The sequence below is a fragment of the Melanotaenia boesemani genome, chromosome 23 (assembly GCF_017639745.1).
Source record: "Melanotaenia boesemani isolate fMelBoe1 chromosome 23, fMelBoe1.pri, whole genome shotgun sequence".
NCBI classification, from domain to species: domain Eukaryota; kingdom Metazoa; phylum Chordata; class Actinopteri; order Atheriniformes; family Melanotaeniidae; genus Melanotaenia; species Melanotaenia boesemani.
This window is the reverse complement of record NC_055704.1, coordinates 3123759-3144208: the sequence shown is the minus strand read 5'-3', so window position 1 is coordinate 3144208 and position 20450 is coordinate 3123759. Positions and strand designations below refer to the sequence as shown.

The window sequence follows — 20450 nt, the reverse complement described above, 5'->3', positions numbered from 1 at the left end:
TTGTGCAACTAAACAGCTCAATGAGCAACTCGATCAAATATTACATAACTTTTATCCACTGATGAATTACCTTTAAAAGGAATTTTCCATTTCCATTTAAAAAAATAGTGTTGGTCAAACTTTTCTTTACTATTATTTGTTGCAGCTATTGCAGTTATTTTCATCCTCATGTCGGAGTTTTTAAAATTTATATTTCACAGTATAGTTGCTTAGATTGCTTTCCAAAACTCCATGATCTCATATGACTTGTTTACAATGAAAAAACTATATATTTAATAATATTTAATTATACTAGCTTTATTCAAACTATATGCCTATAAGACTTTTCTTTAAACTGAAAACAAGACATTCAGGCACTTCCACCGGAGGTTTTCCAAAGGCAACATCTCAGGAAAAACAGGGAATTTAAAGCCAAAATAGAAACTGAAGGCAAATTAATTAAATCACAAAGAATACACTGACCATAAACGGGTAACATATTTTCTCCAAGTGAGAAAAACAACATGCAGTGTTGCAGAACAGCTGATGGTTAGAAGTGGATGTGTTAGTTGGTTTTCTTCTTCTCTCGCTGATTGTTTCAACTGTTTGGCAGCTCCTTCACAGTACTGAGCTCATTGAGCGTTGCATAATCAGTTCGTGGATCATCACTTTAATATAAAACTCTTAGATGTAAACTGGTACATTCGTGTTTTGTTTTTTTTACACAAGCTGTACATGAATGATCCCTGTGAACAAATTTGTTTTCACTACGGAAGCCCATCAATGCCAAGAAAAAGAATTATTGAAAGGGTGACTATATATATATATATATATATATATATATATATATATATATATATATATATATATATATATATATATATATATATATATATATATATATATATATATATATATGATGAGTTAAAATAAAAATGTTAACCTTTCCACGTATTTAAATAAGAATTACAAGTGTTTAAATTTTTTTGTTATGATTGAATAATTTTTTTTTTCCATTTAATGCTGGGAAACAAAGTTTTAAAAGCTATAAAAATAAATAATTACCAACACTATATTAAAAAAAATCCAAGCCATATTTATAAGATAATACCTGAAAAAATTAATTTATACTTTTAGAACCAAAGTAAAATAAATTAGCAAAAAAACTAGGAAAACTCAAAATGACAGCATTTTCAGTCAAAATAAGTACATTTAAAGGTCCGCACTTCTTAACCAATACTCAAGAAATTTAACTAATTAACTCAGAATCAACAGCAAACGGTACAATCAGTAATTTAAACAAAAATAATGGCAATGAAACAAAAAATCTAAGAGTTTAGTTTCACGTCAAAATTGTTTATCAAAAAAAAGACAAAAATTGTACTAAACAAGTGTCAATATCAGAAATCATTAACCAAGATGTTTTGATGACATCTGACTTCAATGAAAACGTTAAATATTGTAATCTAAATTTTCCACTTCTAATTCATGAAAATCATAGAAAACTAAATTTTTACTAGTAATAAATATGAAGTCTAACTCAACACTTTAAAGAACTTTGAAAGGAAAAATACTAAATCAAAATTATTCAATTCTGATTGTTTACTTCAACAATTTTAAGGCTTAAATAAAAAAGTCTTCCCATTTCAACACCAGCAAATCAAACAGACAAGTCCAAGATTTGATTTATTTCACCGTTCAGATATTCATCTTCTACACTTCCCAATATTTTCTATTCTCATGGCACAAACGGGCTTCCAAATAAGGTTTTCAGATGGGAATGAATGTTTTAAAAAAACTAAAGCTAGGAACTTTATTTACATTTTAACATCTTTTCCTCTTATTTACACTTTGTTCCTCCATTTTATTTTCATTTCCATCTGAAGTTATTATTAGTGACACGTCCAGGAAACAGTAATACTCAGAGGAGTTTTATCATAAACTCCACAAGCAGCTGATGGAGCTCCACCCATTTCTGATGGAGATATTTCTGATAATTATTAAACTGAGGAGTCTGAGGAAGGCAGATGCTCAGAAATGGGCTGAAACGCTTCACTTCAAACTTTAAATCGAGCACTTCTTCCACCACATGTCAGCACAAAGCTATTCTACGCCACCTTTGACATGAAATGACAGTTCGGCCCTTTTTCTGTTCTCTGGCAGCAAACGGCACAAAAACAAAAAAACTTCCACCTAGCTGGAGTTGAGATGTGGTTTCTAATGTGTCTGACTGGAGTAAATCCATCTTTCTGTTCAGGAGTTCAGGTGATGATGATGATTACGTCGGCAGCATCCTCTCCGACTGACCTCAGTTTGTTTCCAAAAGCCCTTTCTTCACCACAACGGGTCCGGCTCCTTTTCCCGGACAGCTCATCGTTTCACGCCGGCTGAAGCCGGAGGATTTCCCAGCTCTCCCATTCTCGACTCCCAACACACACACGGGGCTTTGTTACGTGCAAAAGCAGCTTTATGCTAAGTTCCTTTTTTAACCACTTCCTTTGAAGAGTCCTTTCAGTCCCGGTCAACCTGCAGTTTGATCTCCTACAGCTTTGCTCTCTGAAAAAACGCCTGCAGAAGGAAGGAACCGTGGTTTAACAGCGAGCTGAAGGACAAGGACTCACTACGGAGAGAAAAATCTCCTACCTTTATGTAGTTTTTTAGGACTTTGACATCTGGCTGTTGAAGCACCTGACACAACTCCTGGTTGAAGAAGAAACACGGAGCATCAAAGAGAGGCAGTAAAACAGCTCAAACCCGACATTTCATCCCTCCAACATGTCACAGACATGAACTAAGAGTACAATAACTTCCTTTAATTGTAATTTTTTTAAAAACACAAACAAAATTCTAATAATATAATAGTTATGATGATAAATGTAATAAATTCAGATAAAAGCTGATGAAAATAGGAGTGCAGAAAAAATGTTTCAAGACTTGAAAATTAATTAAAGAGTGTGTGGTGTGCTCTGTAGTGCACAGACCAAACACTAACCCATCCTTCAGGAGAGTATCAGGTTCTTCATGCTCAATATCCCAAATCTCATGTAGTCAAACGAGACTTCAGTGTAAACAAACAAGGCGGATGAACAGGAAGAAGCAATAACGGTTATTTTCGGCCTCTAACTGTCCGGAAAAAAATAAATAAATAAAACACACACATAAAAAAGATGACTATAGGAAAAGTTTCTGCAAACAACCAGTGACGGAGAAAATAACGGCGTTACTAACGGCGATCTTTTTGATTTCTCTCCCCACCATTATAACGCTGTTACCGCTACTGCAGTGCGTTACCTTTTGTCCTTTACGGATCAGGAATGGGCCACAATCCTAGAGAATATTAAAACAAATGTCTGGGGAACTGAGAACAAGACTTAATCACTTCAAATTACTACACAGAATTTACTGGTCATCCCACAGATGATCCAGGGCGAACCTCATCCAGACCCCCAAACGCTGGAGATGTCAGAGTGGGTGGGAACTTTGACCCAATTGATTTGTTCCAAAATCCCAAATTTTTTTAACTGAGATTCATGAATTTGTCAAATCGGTTCCACAGCAACATATTCCCCCTTTCCCCTGTCATTCTAGGGGGGCAATCGTCCTGCTCTGAGGTGTAAACTCATCATTTCCCAGTGGAGGGCCCCCTCCACACCGCCTGGTACTCTTTGGTAAAACCAACTCAGGAGGCTGCCCGCACTAGAACCCCTTTCATACAGGCTACTGAATAAAGTGGAGTGTTTTCACAGGAAGCTGAATCCTTATCTTACCAAAGAAAAGCAGCAGCCAAACAGTTAGAGTGGGGGGCCTGGGATCCTGACTCGCTGAGTGAGGAACACTTTAAGTCTCACAAAGATAAATGTGTGTTTATTCATTTTATTTTATTTGTAATCATTTTATTTTAATTTATTGTCGGGTTCTGTTCTCCGTGCTGCTCTGTTGTTCTTGCTGAGGTCCTGTTTGCCGGATGTTGTCTGTACTTACAGCGGACTGGAGTTTTGGAAAAACTCAAAATTTTAATAAAGAAACATTTTTTTAACAAATATAAAATATTGAAAAAATATATTAATTTAAACAAATAAAATTGGAATTTTCTAAATAAATTAAATAAATGGTAAATTTATATAAAAATGGAAAAGATGATAATGTAGAAGTAGTCATTTATTAGAGAAAAAATTTATCAATTATTCTTAAAAAGTGAATAGTTTAAACACTTTTTCACATAACTTCTTCATCAAAAATGTTCTAAATTAATTTAAATATCTTTCAATATGTTCTTTAAAAATATTTTCCATACTTTAATAAAAGTATTTATGGGTTTTACTGAAAAATAAACAAACAAAATAAAAAAAAAGAACCTTAACAAATGAAAAATAAAACAGAGTAAATCTAACATTAATTTATTCAAGATTAAATTTTTTTTTTTTTTCCAGAAATTCCTGATCAGATTTAAAAGTTTCTGAATCTTCTAGATTTTTCTGAACGTGATGGGAAAAAAACTGATTATGTTGATTTTATTCTAACAAATCTCATTTTTATTAGTTTTTTTACTTTTATATATTTTAAACCTTTTATTCTGATGTTCAGTGTTTTAGAAATAAAGTTGGTTTGGACCCGTTTGAGTTAAAACAAAAAACACATGAGTGAATAAAAATGGAGGACAGACTCGTCTTTGTGTCTGAGGCTCAGGTGGGCGTTACCTGGGCGATTTCTGGTGACACCTGCAGGGACGGCAGATACTCCTGCTGGAGGAATTGGATGAACTCTGGACCCTGAAGCAGAAATGAGACGTTCAGCAGGATAAACAGCAGAGGAACGGACAAACCGACCAAACTGAAGCTGTTTTTACCCGTTTGAGATGAATCATTTTCAGCGTGAGCGCGCACTCCGACATCGTCTGGAAAACAGAGACGGTCTGACTCAGAAAAACTGGAAAAATGGGGTGTTATCAGCTGAACTCGGGTCCAGAAACTCACCAGAACCGTCTGAGCGTCTGACAGGTCGAAGGTGGGTTTGAGAGGAGCCACGAAGCACGCCGGCACGATGTGTTTGTAGATGAAGTCGGGGAAGCCCACCATGCCGTCTTTACCTCCTGCAGGTGGGATCAGAGCGTCAGGAGAAGATCAGAGAGGGGAAAGAGGAGGAAAAGGTCTGGGACTCACCCCACAGCTCTACCAGCTTGGACAGGATGATGAAGCAGGTCTTCTGGGCGATGGGGTCGGGGAAATCCACGGCGCCCTGGATGATGGTGAACAAGATCCGCTCGATGTTTTCTGCTCCTGGAAACCAGCACAGGGGTCACATGATCAGCTAACATCTGTATCGTTTCTTTCCTCAGATCAGCCCAAAGTCTTCAGGTTGACCCTCATCTTCCTCGCCGCTCACCCTGATTCGCCATCACCTCGTTCATCCCGCTTCCTGTGATGGCCTGGATGAAGCAGAAGTAGCTCCTCCTCAGCATCTGATTCTCCAGTGCCGCCGTCTGGTCATTTTCCTCCGCCGGCCGAGACAGAACCTCGAAGATAGCGAGCACCAGGGGCATGAAGACCTGCTGCAGGAAGGGGGACACCTGCCGCTGCCATGGCAACGAGAGGAGAAGCCATTAATGAGGCTCTAGGAAGTCCTTGAAGTGGTGTGTGTGCGCTCCTGCGTACCTTGAACTTGGCGGTGATCTGGCTGATGAGCGGGATGAACTCCTGCAGGTCTTTGGCCTCGCAGTCCTTCAGCATGTGCTCGGAGGCTGCGGGGATGAAGGGCAGCACCTCCTCCTCGAGGCAGATGATCATCCTGTGCAGGAAGGAGCGCACGGAGCTGCGCAGCACCCCACGCTGGACGGGGCAGCTCAGTGCAGGCAAGAAGGTGTGCAGACAGTCCCTGTAGACCTCGGTGCAGCCGCACTGCTTCACCGTTTGCTTGTTGCTGAAGGCCTTACTGGTCCGGCTGCAGACAGAGGAGGTGGACAGGAAGTCAGCCTTTTATTCTGTAACATGTACGAACAGGTCGCCACTTCGTCCTTCGACTGTTTGTCAGATGTACGACCACTGGGTTTCGTTCTTTGCTCGGTCAGGGTACGCATCCACAAGGCCCCAAAAACGGACCAATTTATGCTTGTAAATGAGGCAGAAGACAGATGAAATGCTCCGTATCTTTAACATGAAGCATAAACGGACATTTAAACTGATTTTGCAGCAACATCTGCACAAATAAGGCCGTTGTGGAAGGTCAGCAGCAGAAAACCTCTGCATCCTCAGCACAAAATCCAGACAGAAGTTTGCAGGGGAACATCTAAACAAGCCAGATACAGTTTGGAAATGAGTCCTTCTGACCGATGAGGTTAAAGTAGAACTCCAAAGGTATGTTTGGAGGGTTTCATAAAAAGACGACCTGTCTAAATGTTAAATACGGGGTGGTTCAATCATGCTTTGGGCTCGTGTTGCAGCAAACTGAACAACAAGGAGCAGGTTGTGGTTAGAAAGAAGAATGGATTCAATAAATTTCCTGCAAATTCTGGATGCAAACATCTGAGGAAACTCAAGGTTCTACCACAACCCTCACCATCTCCTGACCCAAACATGGTGAAAAATCTGTGGACAGCTCGTATCATCACGTTCTCACTTCACTGTTAACTGTCACCAGGGGTACCCAAACTTTTGCATTTCTCTTGTCCTGACAGAACCGACCAGAAATAGTCTGAATTTGGGAAGAAGGGACGTCTCCCCCAGCTTTTTATCAAGCAACTGAAACCAAACATCACATAGCTGTCATCCCCCCATGGTGCTTTATGCCCCGCCTGTCTACCAATCACACGTTCAAGCTGGATGAGCAATCAGACGGTGTCGTTGTCACAAGGAGCTTTAAAGTCTCAAGCATGGAGATGAATCTGGAGATAAAATGATCAAAGTGTGATCAAGTTTTCAGGAAAAAGTCAAAATGAACTGAATGCAAAATGTTGAATTTATAGATGTGGGCAGAAAAGTTTCCTTCGGCCGCCGCAGGCTCACCTGACGAAGCCGATGGCGTGGCTCAGACAGTCGGCGAGGGCGGCCTGACGCTCCTCCTCCGTCTCCTGCGGCAGCTTGGCGAGCAGCAGGCGGAAGGCATCCATCAGCGGCGTCAGCAGACTCCTCATCAGCGCCTGCTTCCTCTCCGCTGGACTCTCGCCGTTGACGATCAGCACGCCCGCCGCCTCGAACATGAAGAGCTGGTCGTCGCTGGTCAGCAGCGCCGGGAAGCCATTTTCCTGCACACAACCAGGACAAGTGACGATTCGGCCGAGACAAGGGGGAACACAGAGGAGGATCAGGCGGAGGGACTTACGGGAGGAGCGAGCTCCAGCAGGTCCTGGATCCTGGTCAGGATGTCCTCGATGAAGGCGTTCATGTGTTTACTGTCAACGAAGCAGCATAACAGGCGGTAAACACCTCAACATCTGTATCTGACTGCAAACAAACGTGTGGTGAAGCGACTCACTGCAGGGTCTTGATGAATCTGGAGAAGAGGTAGGCCACCCGGCTGCGGACCTTCGGGCTGTTGTGTCTCAGTCCTCTTTGGTCCAGAAACGCCATCTGACACCAAACCACACAGGGTCAGAAAAACCACCATGAACAGATCTAACCGGGAGATTTTCTCCAGACTCACCAGAACGTTGGGAATGTGCTGCGGCTCCACGATGAAGAACTTGTCGTATCGGACCACCGTCTCAAAGAACTCCAGAGCCACCGAGGAGTGCTGGTAGCTGATGACGCCACAGGAAACCAGCTGAGGGACCAACATGGAAAACAATGATGACATTTATTTTTATTTTTCCTGTAAAGGAACAACAGACGGTGAAGACACGTTTGCCAGTCGGGCGGCGAGGTTCTCTAACATCTGTAGATTTAAATTTTTCCAGATTCGTGTTTTCTGTCTTTTCCCTTTATGTTTTTGGTATTAATAACACTCAAAAGAAAAACACATTTTTCTTGGTGATCTTGTTGTTTTGTCTCTACAAGTCTTTATGGACCGAACAGGGGTACAGAGAGGGAATCGAACCTGCACCAGCTTCATGCAGGAACTGTAGTCTTGGTATAGCAGCCGGCTGCTGAACCAGCTGAGATTAGCTCTATAAATAATGCTCTTTCTTTGGTTTTTTAAAGATTATTTTTATGTTTAATAGGCTTCAGTCTCTCCTCCAGTAGTTCTGTGGACGAATATTTCTTCTCCAGGAGGAGCTTTTCTGACAACGCTCCTCTGCGTTCGTAACGCTTCACCAGAAAACGGAGGCAGCGTCTTCATTTCTTGGACAACTTTGGGGTGTCCGTTGGTCTCTGACCTGTGTCTGACTTCCTGTAAGTTCAGGGGCTGTCACGCAGACGGGAAGCTGCAGCGGTCAGAGCTAGTCACAATTATTGTTTTTCCCACAATCAGTTGCGGTTAAACGCCATGATTGATTAATCATAAAGATTCTTCTATATAATCACTTTCCATAAAAGATGTCCGAACCTCGACAGAAGATCAGAGAAACTTTTGCACAGAACAAAAACAAAGTTAATTAATTTATCAGACGGGTCATCCTGCAGCATCCTCTAAACGCAAGGCTGGAAAACTGTCAGAATATTCAGAAATAAGGAGGATAAAGTGGTTTTTTAGTGGATTATTTACAGCAGTGACAAAGCACCTGCACGCCCAAAATCACCTTCTCTCACCGAAACGGTGCCACATTCTGATTTAGAAATTAACACCAGCAATAACTTTCTTGTTTATGTGTCCTTACACATAAACTAAAATTCCACTCTTGTTCATTTTCACAGCCCTAATTAAAAGAGTGCTGATGTTATTTCACACATTTATAGTGTTGAGAATTTAACTAACACAGAATAATCCTTAAAAAATAAAAAAAAACACAGTAAAACAACATCCGCATCTGAATTTAAACCCCAAAAAACTCACTAAATCTGTTTTAAGAGATGATTTAAACCTTCTTTCTGGAACTGACCTGCAGGTGTATTGTGTCTTAGATGCAAACAATCCATAAACACATAAATGGGCTCTGAAGAATAATTCAGTCCAGATATGAACATCCCAAGTCTGGCGGTTTTTCAGCAGGACCTGGTCTAATGTGCTGTGGAGGCCAAACACCATAAAATGACCCTTATTTTCATTTTCACAAATAGAATAAAAAGTTTCACCATTTACAAACTGATCTGTGTGTTAATGAATTTTCAGTCTGGACCAGAGACCTGCACTTACACACCGCAGACATCTCTCTGTTACCTGTTACCAGACATTCACGAGTCTGATCAGCGGTATTATGAAGCTCGTGATCAACTCAGTAATTCAACCCAGGGTTTTCATTCTTGGTCAGAGCGTGCTTACAGAAAAGGGGCGGAGTTTGCAGAGCCACTACTTCACCATGAAGGAGCGGACAATTATTCTTCACAACACGTCATCCAGGCCAGAAGCAACACTGTTGCCATAGCTACAACCAGGAAGGAATGCTGGCAGAAAATTGCCGACTCTGTTAATGCGTAAATTGGTGAGATTATGTAAAGGATAATGCCTGACGAGGTGTCCATTATCATAACTTAGTGGACGACGCGGAGGCGTGGGACAAACAGACATGACTGATTATTAACGCTCAGACGTTTGGGGCAGAGCTTCATCACTTCCTGCCTTTCCTTTATATTTTCCATTCAGTTCTTTAGAGGCTCAGCACCCTGTGTCAGCAGGTTTGTGTTGGAACATTAATTCCTCACCATGACGGCATGAGTAGTAGTGGTTCCATAAATTCATGGTTCTGCAGTTCTGCCATGTGTGAGCATTATTAAGTTCATCATTTCAGATGCAACCCTAGTGGAGCTAAACGGACAAACAAACAACAAGGACAGAAACATTTTTCAAAGCTCCCAGTGACAAGTACGGCTGCTCGATTATGGGAAAAATGATAATCACGATTATTTTGATTGAAATTGAAATCTCTATTATTTAACACGATTACACAAAGAGAGAGAGAGAGAGAGAGAGAGAGTGCAGGGGGGCTCTAGTGTGACATTTGAAGCTTGTCTGTGGTGATCCAGAATAGCATCTTTCCTCCAGGTCCCCGTAGCTATTGTTTGTCTCAGACCAGCATCTATGTTCTGCCCGGTGTGATCTGGAAAAAAATAGTCTGGAGACATTTCGTTTTCACGTTGAAATCCGCATCAGTAAAACGTAGCGCGACATTTCTATACGGCTCTGGTGCAGCTTGACCACAGGTCTGCAGTGGTGGCGAAACATTGGACTGTAGCCACGTCCTTCACGACACCCCTATCACACTCATCATACAGGGCAGGGAGACGCTCCACTAACATGGAGACGAGATGGCCGTGATGCCGTTTGTCCAACGTGTTGATGAGTTTCTTAAATCCCGGGTTCTTCACTGTGTTAACAGAAAAAAGTTCTGTTTGTTTATAACGTTTGTCTCTCTGTTTCTCTGGAAGCTGGTGGATTATTTAGTTGCGACTCACAAAAATTGAACATTTCTCTATTGTGTCACGTCGCAAGCCCACGTGTGTACGTCTACGTGAACTAGCACAACATTTCACATGCACGACTGTCGCTTGGCTGGAGGAGGGCAGCGAGTTTCACCTCATCGTGCAAGTTCCATAGAAAATAAATGGAGAAGGAACGACGTCGCCTCCCGTGTGTCCAGCCCTTAACTGGCGAGGTGTTCACAACTCGCGCTGAATAAAACTAAAGCAGACGGGGCTGTGGGAGGAGTCTGCAACAGTGGGAGGAGCCTGCAGCAGTGGGAGGAGCCTGCAGCAGAGCGTTGCAATGCCAGCGGCGCTCGGTTTGCAACTGAAAACAGCACAAGAGGAAACTGTAAAGGACAAAAATAATTGGGTCATTTCATTTTTATGATTGTTGAAAACCCAGATCATAATTGTGATTAAAATTCAATTAATCATCCCGCCCTTGTGACAAGGCTTTACTTCTTCATCTAAAGGATGCATCAGTCCCTAAAAACTCTCCTAAGCCTCCTCTCTCCATCCACCACCAATGTAGACAAGATGTTCTAAGAATGGGTGGACAGAAGTCCTTGTGGCCGACATTCAGTTTGCCAGAATAAATTTGGCCCCCAGGTCCCACGTAGTTACCGACCCGTCATATGAGGACGCAGGCCTCAGAAGGTTAATGTGTCTGACCCTCCTCTCACCGCTGGTAAATGAACCTATATCAGCGCACACATCAATTTATTAAATCATTTTTTTCTTGCAAAAAAAAAACATTCCACATGCTGAAGATCCAGCACGGCACCGGAAAACTTTGGACTTGTGCTGTGGTCAAGGAAAAGGGAAATGAGCGTCTTACAGTAGAATTCTAAACTCTTTATATTGAGATGAACGATCATGTCTACTCATTTCTTCTGTAAAAACGACACTGATATATAAAATCAATATAGAACATCTGCAGATGTCGCCCAGCCCGCAGAGAAGCAACAGAAAACCAGCCGAGGGGTCGTGTGACTCACCGTCCGCATCATGTCCTGCAGGGCGCTGGTCTTCGCCGTGTCTCCGGAGAAATGAGCGCCATGAGATGCCGGCAGGGCCTCGCCCAGCATGTACAGCAGCCTGATGGCCACCTCCACCTCCATGAAGGGAGCCGTCTGCCAGTTCCTGACGACAGATACCACATGCCATGACCAGCTGACCACTGAGCTGCAGCAGCTACTTCCAGCAGAAACTAACGGTGGGCTTACTGCATGGTGTTGGTGAAGACTCGGCGCACGGCTTCCAGCAGCAGCTCAGGAGAAACCTGAGCCAGTCGGTCCAGCAGCATCTTCAGCTGCTTCCTGTACTCCACGAACATGGCCTCGTCCTCGCCCTGACAAACACACCCACAGCGTCAGACTGCCTCCTCCCACCGAGGCCATCGCCGTTTAGCTAACAGGAACTCACCTCGTTCTCAAAGTTGTACTCGTCATCGTACGTCAGTTTCTTCATGACAGCGAGCATGATGGCCTACAGGGAGAAGACGTGATGTTTTAACCATGTTAAAGAGTCGGGGTGAATGTGGAGGCGCTGCTGATGGACTCACCTCGATGTTTGCTTTCTGCTGGTCAGTCAGCTGAGGAAGCTGGAAAAAAAGAAAACAGCTCTTTTAACTTCACTTCTTTTTAAACCACTTCAACGTGAGAAACAGCCGACTCGCCTGTTTGAGCACGTGCAGATAGTCGTAACAGAAGCCGACGATGTTGGCGGAGATGTCGTCGTCCTCGTGCACCAGCAGCTGCAGCAGCAGCGGCACCTTGGCCTCCACGGCCTGCAGCGACTCGGCCGCCTCCTTCACGTTCCCGGCTTTGGCCAGTTTGGTCCAGCTCAGCACCAGACTCTGACCCATCCCGTTCACCAGCCGGGAAAACTTGGCCAGGAAGTCCACATCCTCCTCCTGAGAGGACGGAGAGGAAGAGCGTGAGGAAGAGGATGAGACCTGCTGATCTGAAGACAGCAGGCGGAAACTTGAAGGTGAGACATTAACGGTGAAATTTATAACCAACAGTCATCCACATGAAACTTTCCAGGTTTGATACGAAAAATACTTTATTATTCCCAAAGGGAAATAATTTCATGCCTTTTTATTCATGCAACTTTATTACTAAACAAATTTTATTTTACTAAATATTTATGCAAGTCTATAACTAAATGAATTTTGTTTTACTCAACCAAGATTAGAGAATTTATTCAAGTACATTTTTATTTTATTAAATAAATTTAATTAATGTCATTGCTTATAATCAGAAAACAGTTTTATTTTGCAAATTTTAGAAAATCTTGTGTTTAAAAATGCTAATTAGGCACAAAATGTAATAAATAGTTAATCCCAAAGAAAAAAATCTGAACACTGGATTAATTCAGGTTCAAACTGGTTTCATTTTAATGACATATTACAGTGGAAGGTTTTTACAGAGGGTCTTTTAGATATTTCCATTTATCACTTCACAAATTAGAAAATACTGTCAGCAAACAAAACAAAAAAACTAAAATTTCTCTGAGTTTTTGGGAAGAAATGTTCTATGACAGCTGGGGAGTGAAATAAAACAGCGTGGGGGGGGTTAAGGTTTAGGTTTTCGTCTACTCTGCGGGTGTTTTCTGGATGTTATTGGTAAAGAAAAAATATGACCTGCTCCACGTTGAAGAAGCCGGCAGACAGCAGAACTTGGCACAGAGACTCCACCAGCTTGGTTTTGTCCACGGGGTCCATCCCTTTGTTGACTATTTCAAACAGGCAGTCGCAGGCCTCCTCTCTGAGCTCCTCCATCGACATCTGATTCAGCAGCAGGTTCACAAACCTGAAACACAACCCGCGACACACACGTTAAACTCTGGATGTGATTCTGGTTTTCACAGACAAGCAGAAGGAAAGCAGAGATGCTGCCGTTCACCGACCGGTCGTTGGCGATGAGGTTCAGGTCGATCCAGGACACGTAGGCCCCCACCACCTCCAGACACTGACAGGTGAGCTCTGGATGGGACCTCTGGTACGTCTGCAGGATCTGGAACCAGGACTCCACCAGGTTGGGGATGCACTGCTCCCTCATAGTGTCTTTGATTAAAGTGTTTCTGCGAGTCTCCTGAAGGAAATGTTCAGTTTACTGCAGAGTCCTCCGTTTATCCAGTCTCTTCATCAATTTAAAATCAATCTGTGCTTCATGAGGAGAAATAAACATTTTGCTTTATTTACAGATGAACCAGTAAGAAGATCTGAAGGAACCCCTCATGCACTCGTATGCTGATCTGTGTGTGAACGCACGTTTGTCCACGCGCATCAGGTGATCTATGTGCACATATTTAAGGATCTGTATGAACAGGAACCTTTTTGAACACAAAACTCTAAGATCTATGAGGTAGTAGGTAAAATGTGTGTAAAATATTAGTGTTTGTGCATTTTTGTCATTTGTGGATTTAAATTTAATTAGTGTTTGTAATTTCTGATTCTTTCTATGTGCATTTGAACATACATTTACAAACTAAATGGTTTACAATCCTGTACAATAATGAAATAATAACACTGGGTTAGAGTTACATTGAATCCACTCCTCATCCATGCTTGGTGATGCTAAGCTACATGTGTAGCCACAGCTGCCCTGGGGCAGACTGACGGAAACATGGCAGCCAATCTGTGCCAACGGCCTCTCCGAGAACCATGGAAACATTCATACACACTCATACATCAGTGATGCCAACACTGAGCCCCTGCTGCCCTCATCTGTGTGTATTACACATGATACTGAGTCAACCTCTGTGTTTCTTTACAAATCCTGTAATAAAATATTCCTCAAAACAAATAAGAGAAATAAATTTAAATTTTTTTGTTGGAAATGAAGAAGGAATTTTCATCTTCTCCGGGCCACCTTACCTCAGGCGTGTGCAGGATGTCTCTGTCCACCACCTCGGCATCGATGGCCATCAGCGTTCTCAGGTAGACGTCCACGCCGTGCGGGTTCAGACCCACCAGGGACAGGATGTCGAAGAAGAATTTGGGCCACAGAGTCAGATACTCCATGACGAAGGTGAGGGCGAACACCTGAGCCGCCTTGTTCCTGATGAAGGGTTTCTCTGGCTGACTGTTCATCAGCTGCAGACAACAAACCAGCAGAAGGCCAACAGACTTTAAAAGCTTCACCAGGTCACATAACAGAAGTCAGGACAGGTGAGGAGGTGAAGCTGCTTCTCCAGCTTTTAAACCAGCTCTGATCTGATTGGTTGAAGGTGTCGCTGTCATCATTACTTAATCAGAAAACGCTGCATACTTTATTTTGTACATTCATTTTAAAATACTTGAGTTTCGGTGGAAGAAACACAAATAAAATACACAAACGGGCCATCAGATGATAAATAAAGCAGGATACAGAGATTAAACAAATTAAATCTTTTTAAAAGTCAAAGCTATAAAATAAACCCATTAATTTGTTTTAAAACACCACAAATAATATTTAATAAAATCCTCAGAGCAGCTGAAATGACCCAGTTTCCTCGAACACAACACAGACTCATCTCAGCGCCACACACACCTGACACTGCAGCCACTTCATCAGCGTCTCTCTGATGAGCTGCTGCTGAGCTGCACTCAGACCAGCATATCTGCAACAAAACACACAAAACATCAGCTCGGCCGGTCTGGACACAAAGCCTCTCCCCACAGCCTCTTCATCCTCCTCTTCCTCACCTGAACTTGATCTGATGTTCCAAAACTTGGAAGCAGAAGAACTTGACGTGGTCATCGCTGCAACAAACAGAAAAACACATTCAGTGGGAATCAGCTGCAGCAGGACCGTCCCTCGGCTGCAGGTGACGACACTCACTTGTAAATTCCTTTGGCGAGGGCCTCGGCACACACCTCCCAAGCATCCTGGGACTCCTTCAGCTGCTCGAAGTAAGCCATGGCCTGCACATGCACGCACACACGGATTATATCATGTTAGCATCTTCTGATAAAACTGTTATTTGACTCGTCCACAGCCTCCACACAGCATGTCAACCAGCAGCTGATGAGTTTCTGCAGGTAAACATGATGATAACTTTGTTGTAACCTCATCAGTCATGGCTCCTGACTGATATCCAGATTTAAAGAACACTCCTGCTCTTCTTTAAATAAGTTTAAATAATTCCCTTTTTAATCACAGACAACTTTTATCATGGTGTCTGTGTATTCTCCATCACTTTACTCCATCTCTGTTCATTTCCATTTACTAAATATAAAGCTATGCAATTTGATGTTTAGATTTTTTTATGTTTCTGTAACAAATGAGGCGACAATTATTGCTTTATAGTTTGCTTTATAAAACATTGTCTAATTATAATTAAGATTATTTTTAGCTGTATACTTAAAGGGAATAAACTGAGGTTTAAATGTAGCTGTCAAAATGACCACTGGCTGTTCTCGTGTTAACAACCTGGACCAGTTCAACCAACCGTCTCTGGTCCGACTGTAGATACAAAACCAGTTTGTTAGAATAAAATTGCCAGCAGAGTATTTTTCCTTCAGTCGGATGTGTTAGTCGTGGCTCTCGGGTTAGCTGCTGTTTGCGGCAGTGTATCACTGACCTCCTAAACCAGCTAAAAAGCAGCTTTTGTTCTGAGTCACTGACATTTTATCAGGACCTCAGGAAACTGCGTCAACTTGAGAAAAAAAAAACAACGGTTATTTAGGACTTTGTTCCAACATCCACAGAGTCTCACCCTCTGCCTGTAGCGGGCGTCGGCGTTGGGGTTGAGTCCCAGCAGGGCCTGCTCGTCCATGACTGCAGCAACAGACTGGCAGGCCATTCGTGGGTTAGCTTTCCTCCAAGGCAGGTTGACTCCTCTCTGCTGCTGTCGGGCAGATATCTCTCATCTGCTCAGAGGAAACAAACCCGACGTCAAAATCTCCGACACAGCAGCAACAGGAGCTCACATTTGTAAGTTTCGCTGAATCAAATATCTGATCATAAATGACCATCACTGAATTAGCTGTTTAGCTAATTATTAGCTGTCAACTGAAGAAGTCTAATAAGATTCAGAAGTGATTTAACACCACACAACCCTTCAGTGAAATGAAATATGTGACTGAAAGGTGATCACAGCACTTCAATAACAAAGTGTACAGAAAAGAAATGATTTGATGCAATAAAATCTTAGACGTGTATCAGTCAGAATATATGTGCATATGAAACAGATATGAATCGCTTCAACGCATGTCCGGGTCCAGGAAAATGTCTGCTTCTGGGATAAACTGCTGCTATTTTCACCATGCATCATTAACTGAGCAGAAGTCCTGATCCAGACTCATTTCTGTAAACACTTCCAGGAAACAACTGCCGAGATTTACTGAAACCTGTTCCAACAACCTGAATCCAATACCTGAGTCAGAACCAGTTGGTCCAGTTCTAGGAAGCTTAAGGTAAATATTTCTTATTCTTCCTCCCCGTCTGATCCCTCTTAAGGTCCATTTCTGCTTCACTCAGAAGACAAAAGGACAGTTACTTGCGTAATTTGGTCCGTTTTCAGGGACCATCGCTATCCGTTGCTTGACACCGAAGACGGAGGAATACCACCGGAAATGGCAGGGGCAGTGCTGAGCAGAATAACTGATACGCAACCAGCGACAGAAACGACCCAGAGAAGAAGAAGAGAATCAGGAAGGGAACAACAAAGGAGGAGAAAATGAAGACGAGCACAACAACTGTAGAAACTGCACGAGCTTTTAAAGAAAGACTATATGCGAAAGTTTAGGGCAGGGCTATTCAATTCGGTCCTACGAGGGCCGCCATCCAGCAAGTTTTCCATGTATCCCAGTTTCAACACACCTGACTCAAATTAATGAGTCATTGTGCAGAACTTGATTGGCTGTTAGATCCATTAATTTGATGCAGGTGTGTTGAAACAGGGATACATGGAAAACCTGCTGGATTGCGGCCCTCGTAGGTCTGAACTGAATAGCACTGGTTTAGGGCGTGTTGGATGGTCGGAAACAACTTGATAGCGACACATTACCGCCACGAAACAGTGTCTGAAACTGACGTTGGCTCGCGGAAGTGAACTCTAAACACTGCCCACTAGTGGAGGAACTGACTTAACAACCATAGCAACGCAAAACACCCATGGAAGTATGACGACAGTGACGTATGACAGAATTTGAAATGGATGTCACTATTTACATACATAGGGAGCATAAGTGGGCCTTTAGAGAAGCTTTCTGTCATTTCAGTAGTCTCCAGGAAAAGTTCTCCAGGATCCTTGAAGGACTTTCCCAAGTTCTTCTTTGGATGGTTCATCCTTTTGTTCTATTCTCTGTCCAGATGATCCCACACTGCTTCAATTATGTTGTGGTCTGGGTTCTGAGGAGGATCCATCCCTCCATCAGACCTGTTGCCACTGATCTTTAGTCCAGTTCTTGTGCCATGTGGCATACCTCAGCCCGGGGCTACTCAGTTTGGTCCTATGAGGACTGCAGGTCCTGCAAGTTTTCAAAGTGTCCCTGCTTCAACACACCTGACTCAAATGAATGGGTCATTGTGCAGAACCATTGGGTTTGGAATTATTTAACTTGGGTCTGGTGTGTTGGAGCAGGGAAACATGAAAACCCTGCAGGACAGCAGCCCTCGTATGAAATGAGTAGCCCTGCCTCAGCCTTTCCTCCCCATTTCCCTTCCTTAAGAATTGCTTTCTGACAGCCACGTTTCCATGGAGACCGTCTCTAATGAGGCTTTGGCCAACTGTCGATGGATCAACTGAAGGTCCAGATGCATCTCTCAGATCCTGGCCCAGGTCTTTGCTGGATTTCAGATCCTGTTCATCTGTAGATAGTTTATTAGTTCAGACTCTTCTTCTTTAGTCCAGGTCCTGCCTCCATGCTGAGATACACAACGTTTCCACCTAACAGCTTTTAAAATCTCTTTTCCTTCAGACTTTCTGATCTTTGCTGGTTTTAAAAATGGAAACGAAAACAAATCGTGTGTTTGTGACAAAGAGGTTAAAGATCCAGTTTAAACTGGTTCTTTACTAAGCTGTCTTTTAGGTGGTGACACAATTCTGGTTCATTCCCTGAGTTTGAAGCCCTTTGCATTAACTTTTCTTCTTTCGTTCCTTTTTATTTCCTCCATCCTTCAAACCTTTATTCTTGTTATGACTTTCACAACTATCTGTTCCTCGTATCCTCTTCCATTTTTCCTAATATTTCCTCTGCCAACACTTTCTTCCTTTTTGCTTTTTTTTTTCTTTCAAAGTTATGAGCAACGACAGATTGTTGGAAAACAATATAAATACATCTATAATTGTACACCGTTGAAAAAAATCTGTATCTGTGCTGTTCACTACCGTGAACTCTTCTTTTAACTAATGAAGACATACAAACACACCCAAGATTTAGCTTCAATCCAAAATCGAAAAATCCTTAACCACTCCGGTGGTTAAGAAACTCCGGTAGGAAACACATCTACATCAGACTGGAGTTAGTTTGGGGCTGACAGGTAAATGGCTGATCCACGGCCTCCTGAAACGTGGCTGCGCGTGAAAATGTAGCATTAAAGTGAGCTGACACGCAGATTAGAATCGCTGCTTTTGGCTAGTTGATACCACAAATAACGATCAGCCCACACAGACAGCTAATGTTCGCCTCCAACGTGGTTATCCGTGATGTAGAGAACAACATGACAGGTACATGATGCAACACAGAGCCAACGCTTCCAAAGACGACGTTGGCATTGTTGCTTTAAACGCCGCCCTGGATCAGAACTGAACCTATACTGGTGGTACAAGTGGTCAACCACTCGTTTGAATGACTCATCGTGTGGGACAGGTTAACATGCAGGGCCACTCATCAGAAAGTCAGCACTACGTCCTAACAACTCCATCCTTAGACAAATTAGCTGACAAGGCTAACTTAGGCTAGCGTTAGCCAACTAGCTTCTGGAGGAGCCGATCCAGGTGGAGAAACCCCGTTAAAACCCACGAAATTTAGCTGGTGGTTTCTGATAACAGCTCCTCTGACTGTATGTGACAAGTGGGAATAATTTACTTGTTTTTATCCGGGTTTATCCCCGCCGGGTAACGCACACCCCGCTCACGTCTCCTAAATCACATCACCGCTGTGGAAAATATCACGATGACAAACAAACTCCGCGCCCGCTACCCGTTTTTTATTTTAACCCACAGCTCCGAATCTCACCTTAATGAAACCTAATTCATCTGGTGTTTTCTCTGCCGTCAGTTCATCACGGAGTCGTTGGGAATCCTTCAGAAATCAGTCGCATGTCGGTTGGAATCGCACGGTGGATACGGCGGCGGCGCTGCAGCGTGTCCGTTTCTGGTTAGGATCCGGGTCACGGGCCCAGGAAGGCGGTTCCGACCCGGGAAGAGATTCAGAAAGAAAGATTCATCCGCACGTTTGTTTTGTCGACGTGCAGATGAAGATTTCTTTCTTTCTTTCTTTCTTTTTTTCTTTCTTTCTTTCTTTCTTTCTTTCTTTCTTTTTTTCTTTCTTTCTTTCTTTCTTTCTTTCTTTCTTTCTTTCTTTCTTTCTTTCTTTCTTTCTTTCTTTCTTTAGGTTTGCTATTGCAACCCAGGTTTCATAGCAAAATACAAGATTTATTTCAAGACTTAGGATGTAAAATGTTCCCGTGAAGCCATTGAGAAACTCTGCAACATGAGCCTATTTTATTCACCCCCCCCCCCCCCCCTCAATTTTAAATTTTAAGAATACCCCAAAAGTTTATACAGCAGATCTGTTTTACTTTGCACCAGTGATGCAGAGCAAATTAAGATGTGTTCCACATGCTGCAGCACTAACCTTACTGGTTCACAATAAGACGGAATGTCAACATAAGAAGGCTGGACTCGGTTGTATCTCTGGTACTCAGCTCAAAAATAAACCAGTCTTTTTTTTTGTAATTTAAGTTTTTATTAGTTTTGCATTTTATAAACACAATACAAAAATTGAACAAAAGAAAATAAACAAAAACAAATTGGTGAGGATAA

At 42.5% G+C, this 20450-nt stretch overlaps 1 protein-coding gene across 1 annotated transcript; it reads right to left on the bottom strand.

Moving 5' to 3' along the window:
* Nucleotides 1-1576: 1576 nt before the first annotated feature.
* On the bottom strand, nucleotides 1577-19814 carry xpot (exportin, tRNA (nuclear export receptor for tRNAs)). The gene is made up of 25 exons (XM_041977302.1): nucleotides 19642-19814; nucleotides 16176-16329; nucleotides 15299-15381; nucleotides 15163-15219; nucleotides 15008-15077; nucleotides 14353-14571; nucleotides 13383-13567; nucleotides 13117-13285; nucleotides 12148-12384; nucleotides 12034-12072; nucleotides 11895-11957; nucleotides 11696-11820; nucleotides 11468-11612; nucleotides 7615-7734; nucleotides 7447-7541; nucleotides 7294-7363; nucleotides 6978-7216; nucleotides 5631-5916; nucleotides 5362-5551; nucleotides 5139-5255; nucleotides 4953-5068; nucleotides 4826-4873; nucleotides 4677-4748; nucleotides 2623-2679; nucleotides 1577-2547 (listed from the first exon to the last, which is right to left on the bottom strand). The coding sequence occupies exons 2-25, from the start codon at nucleotides 16260-16262 to the stop codon at nucleotides 2521-2523; spliced, it is 2916 nt and encodes a 971-aa protein (XP_041833236.1). The 5' UTR covers nucleotides 16263-16329; nucleotides 19642-19814; the 3' UTR covers nucleotides 1577-2520.
* Nucleotides 19815-20450: the final 636 nt, after the last annotated feature.

What these genes read in the sequence shown, in the direction of transcription:
- xpot (XM_041977302.1), bottom strand. Translation starts at nt 16,262, where the DNA reads ATGGCCTGCCAGTCTGTTGCTGCAGTCATGGACGAGCAGGCCCTGCTG. An exon ending in CTCGCCAAAGGAATTTACAA is followed by an intron (nt 15,220 to 15,298) that starts GTGAGTGTCGTC and finishes TGTTTGTTGCAG; the next exon opens with CGATGACCACGTCAAGTTCT. An exon ending in CAAGCTGGTAGAGCTGTGGG is followed by an intron (nt 5,069 to 5,138) that starts GTGAGTCCCAGA and finishes TCCCACCTGCAG; the next exon opens with GAGGTAAAGACGGCATGGTG.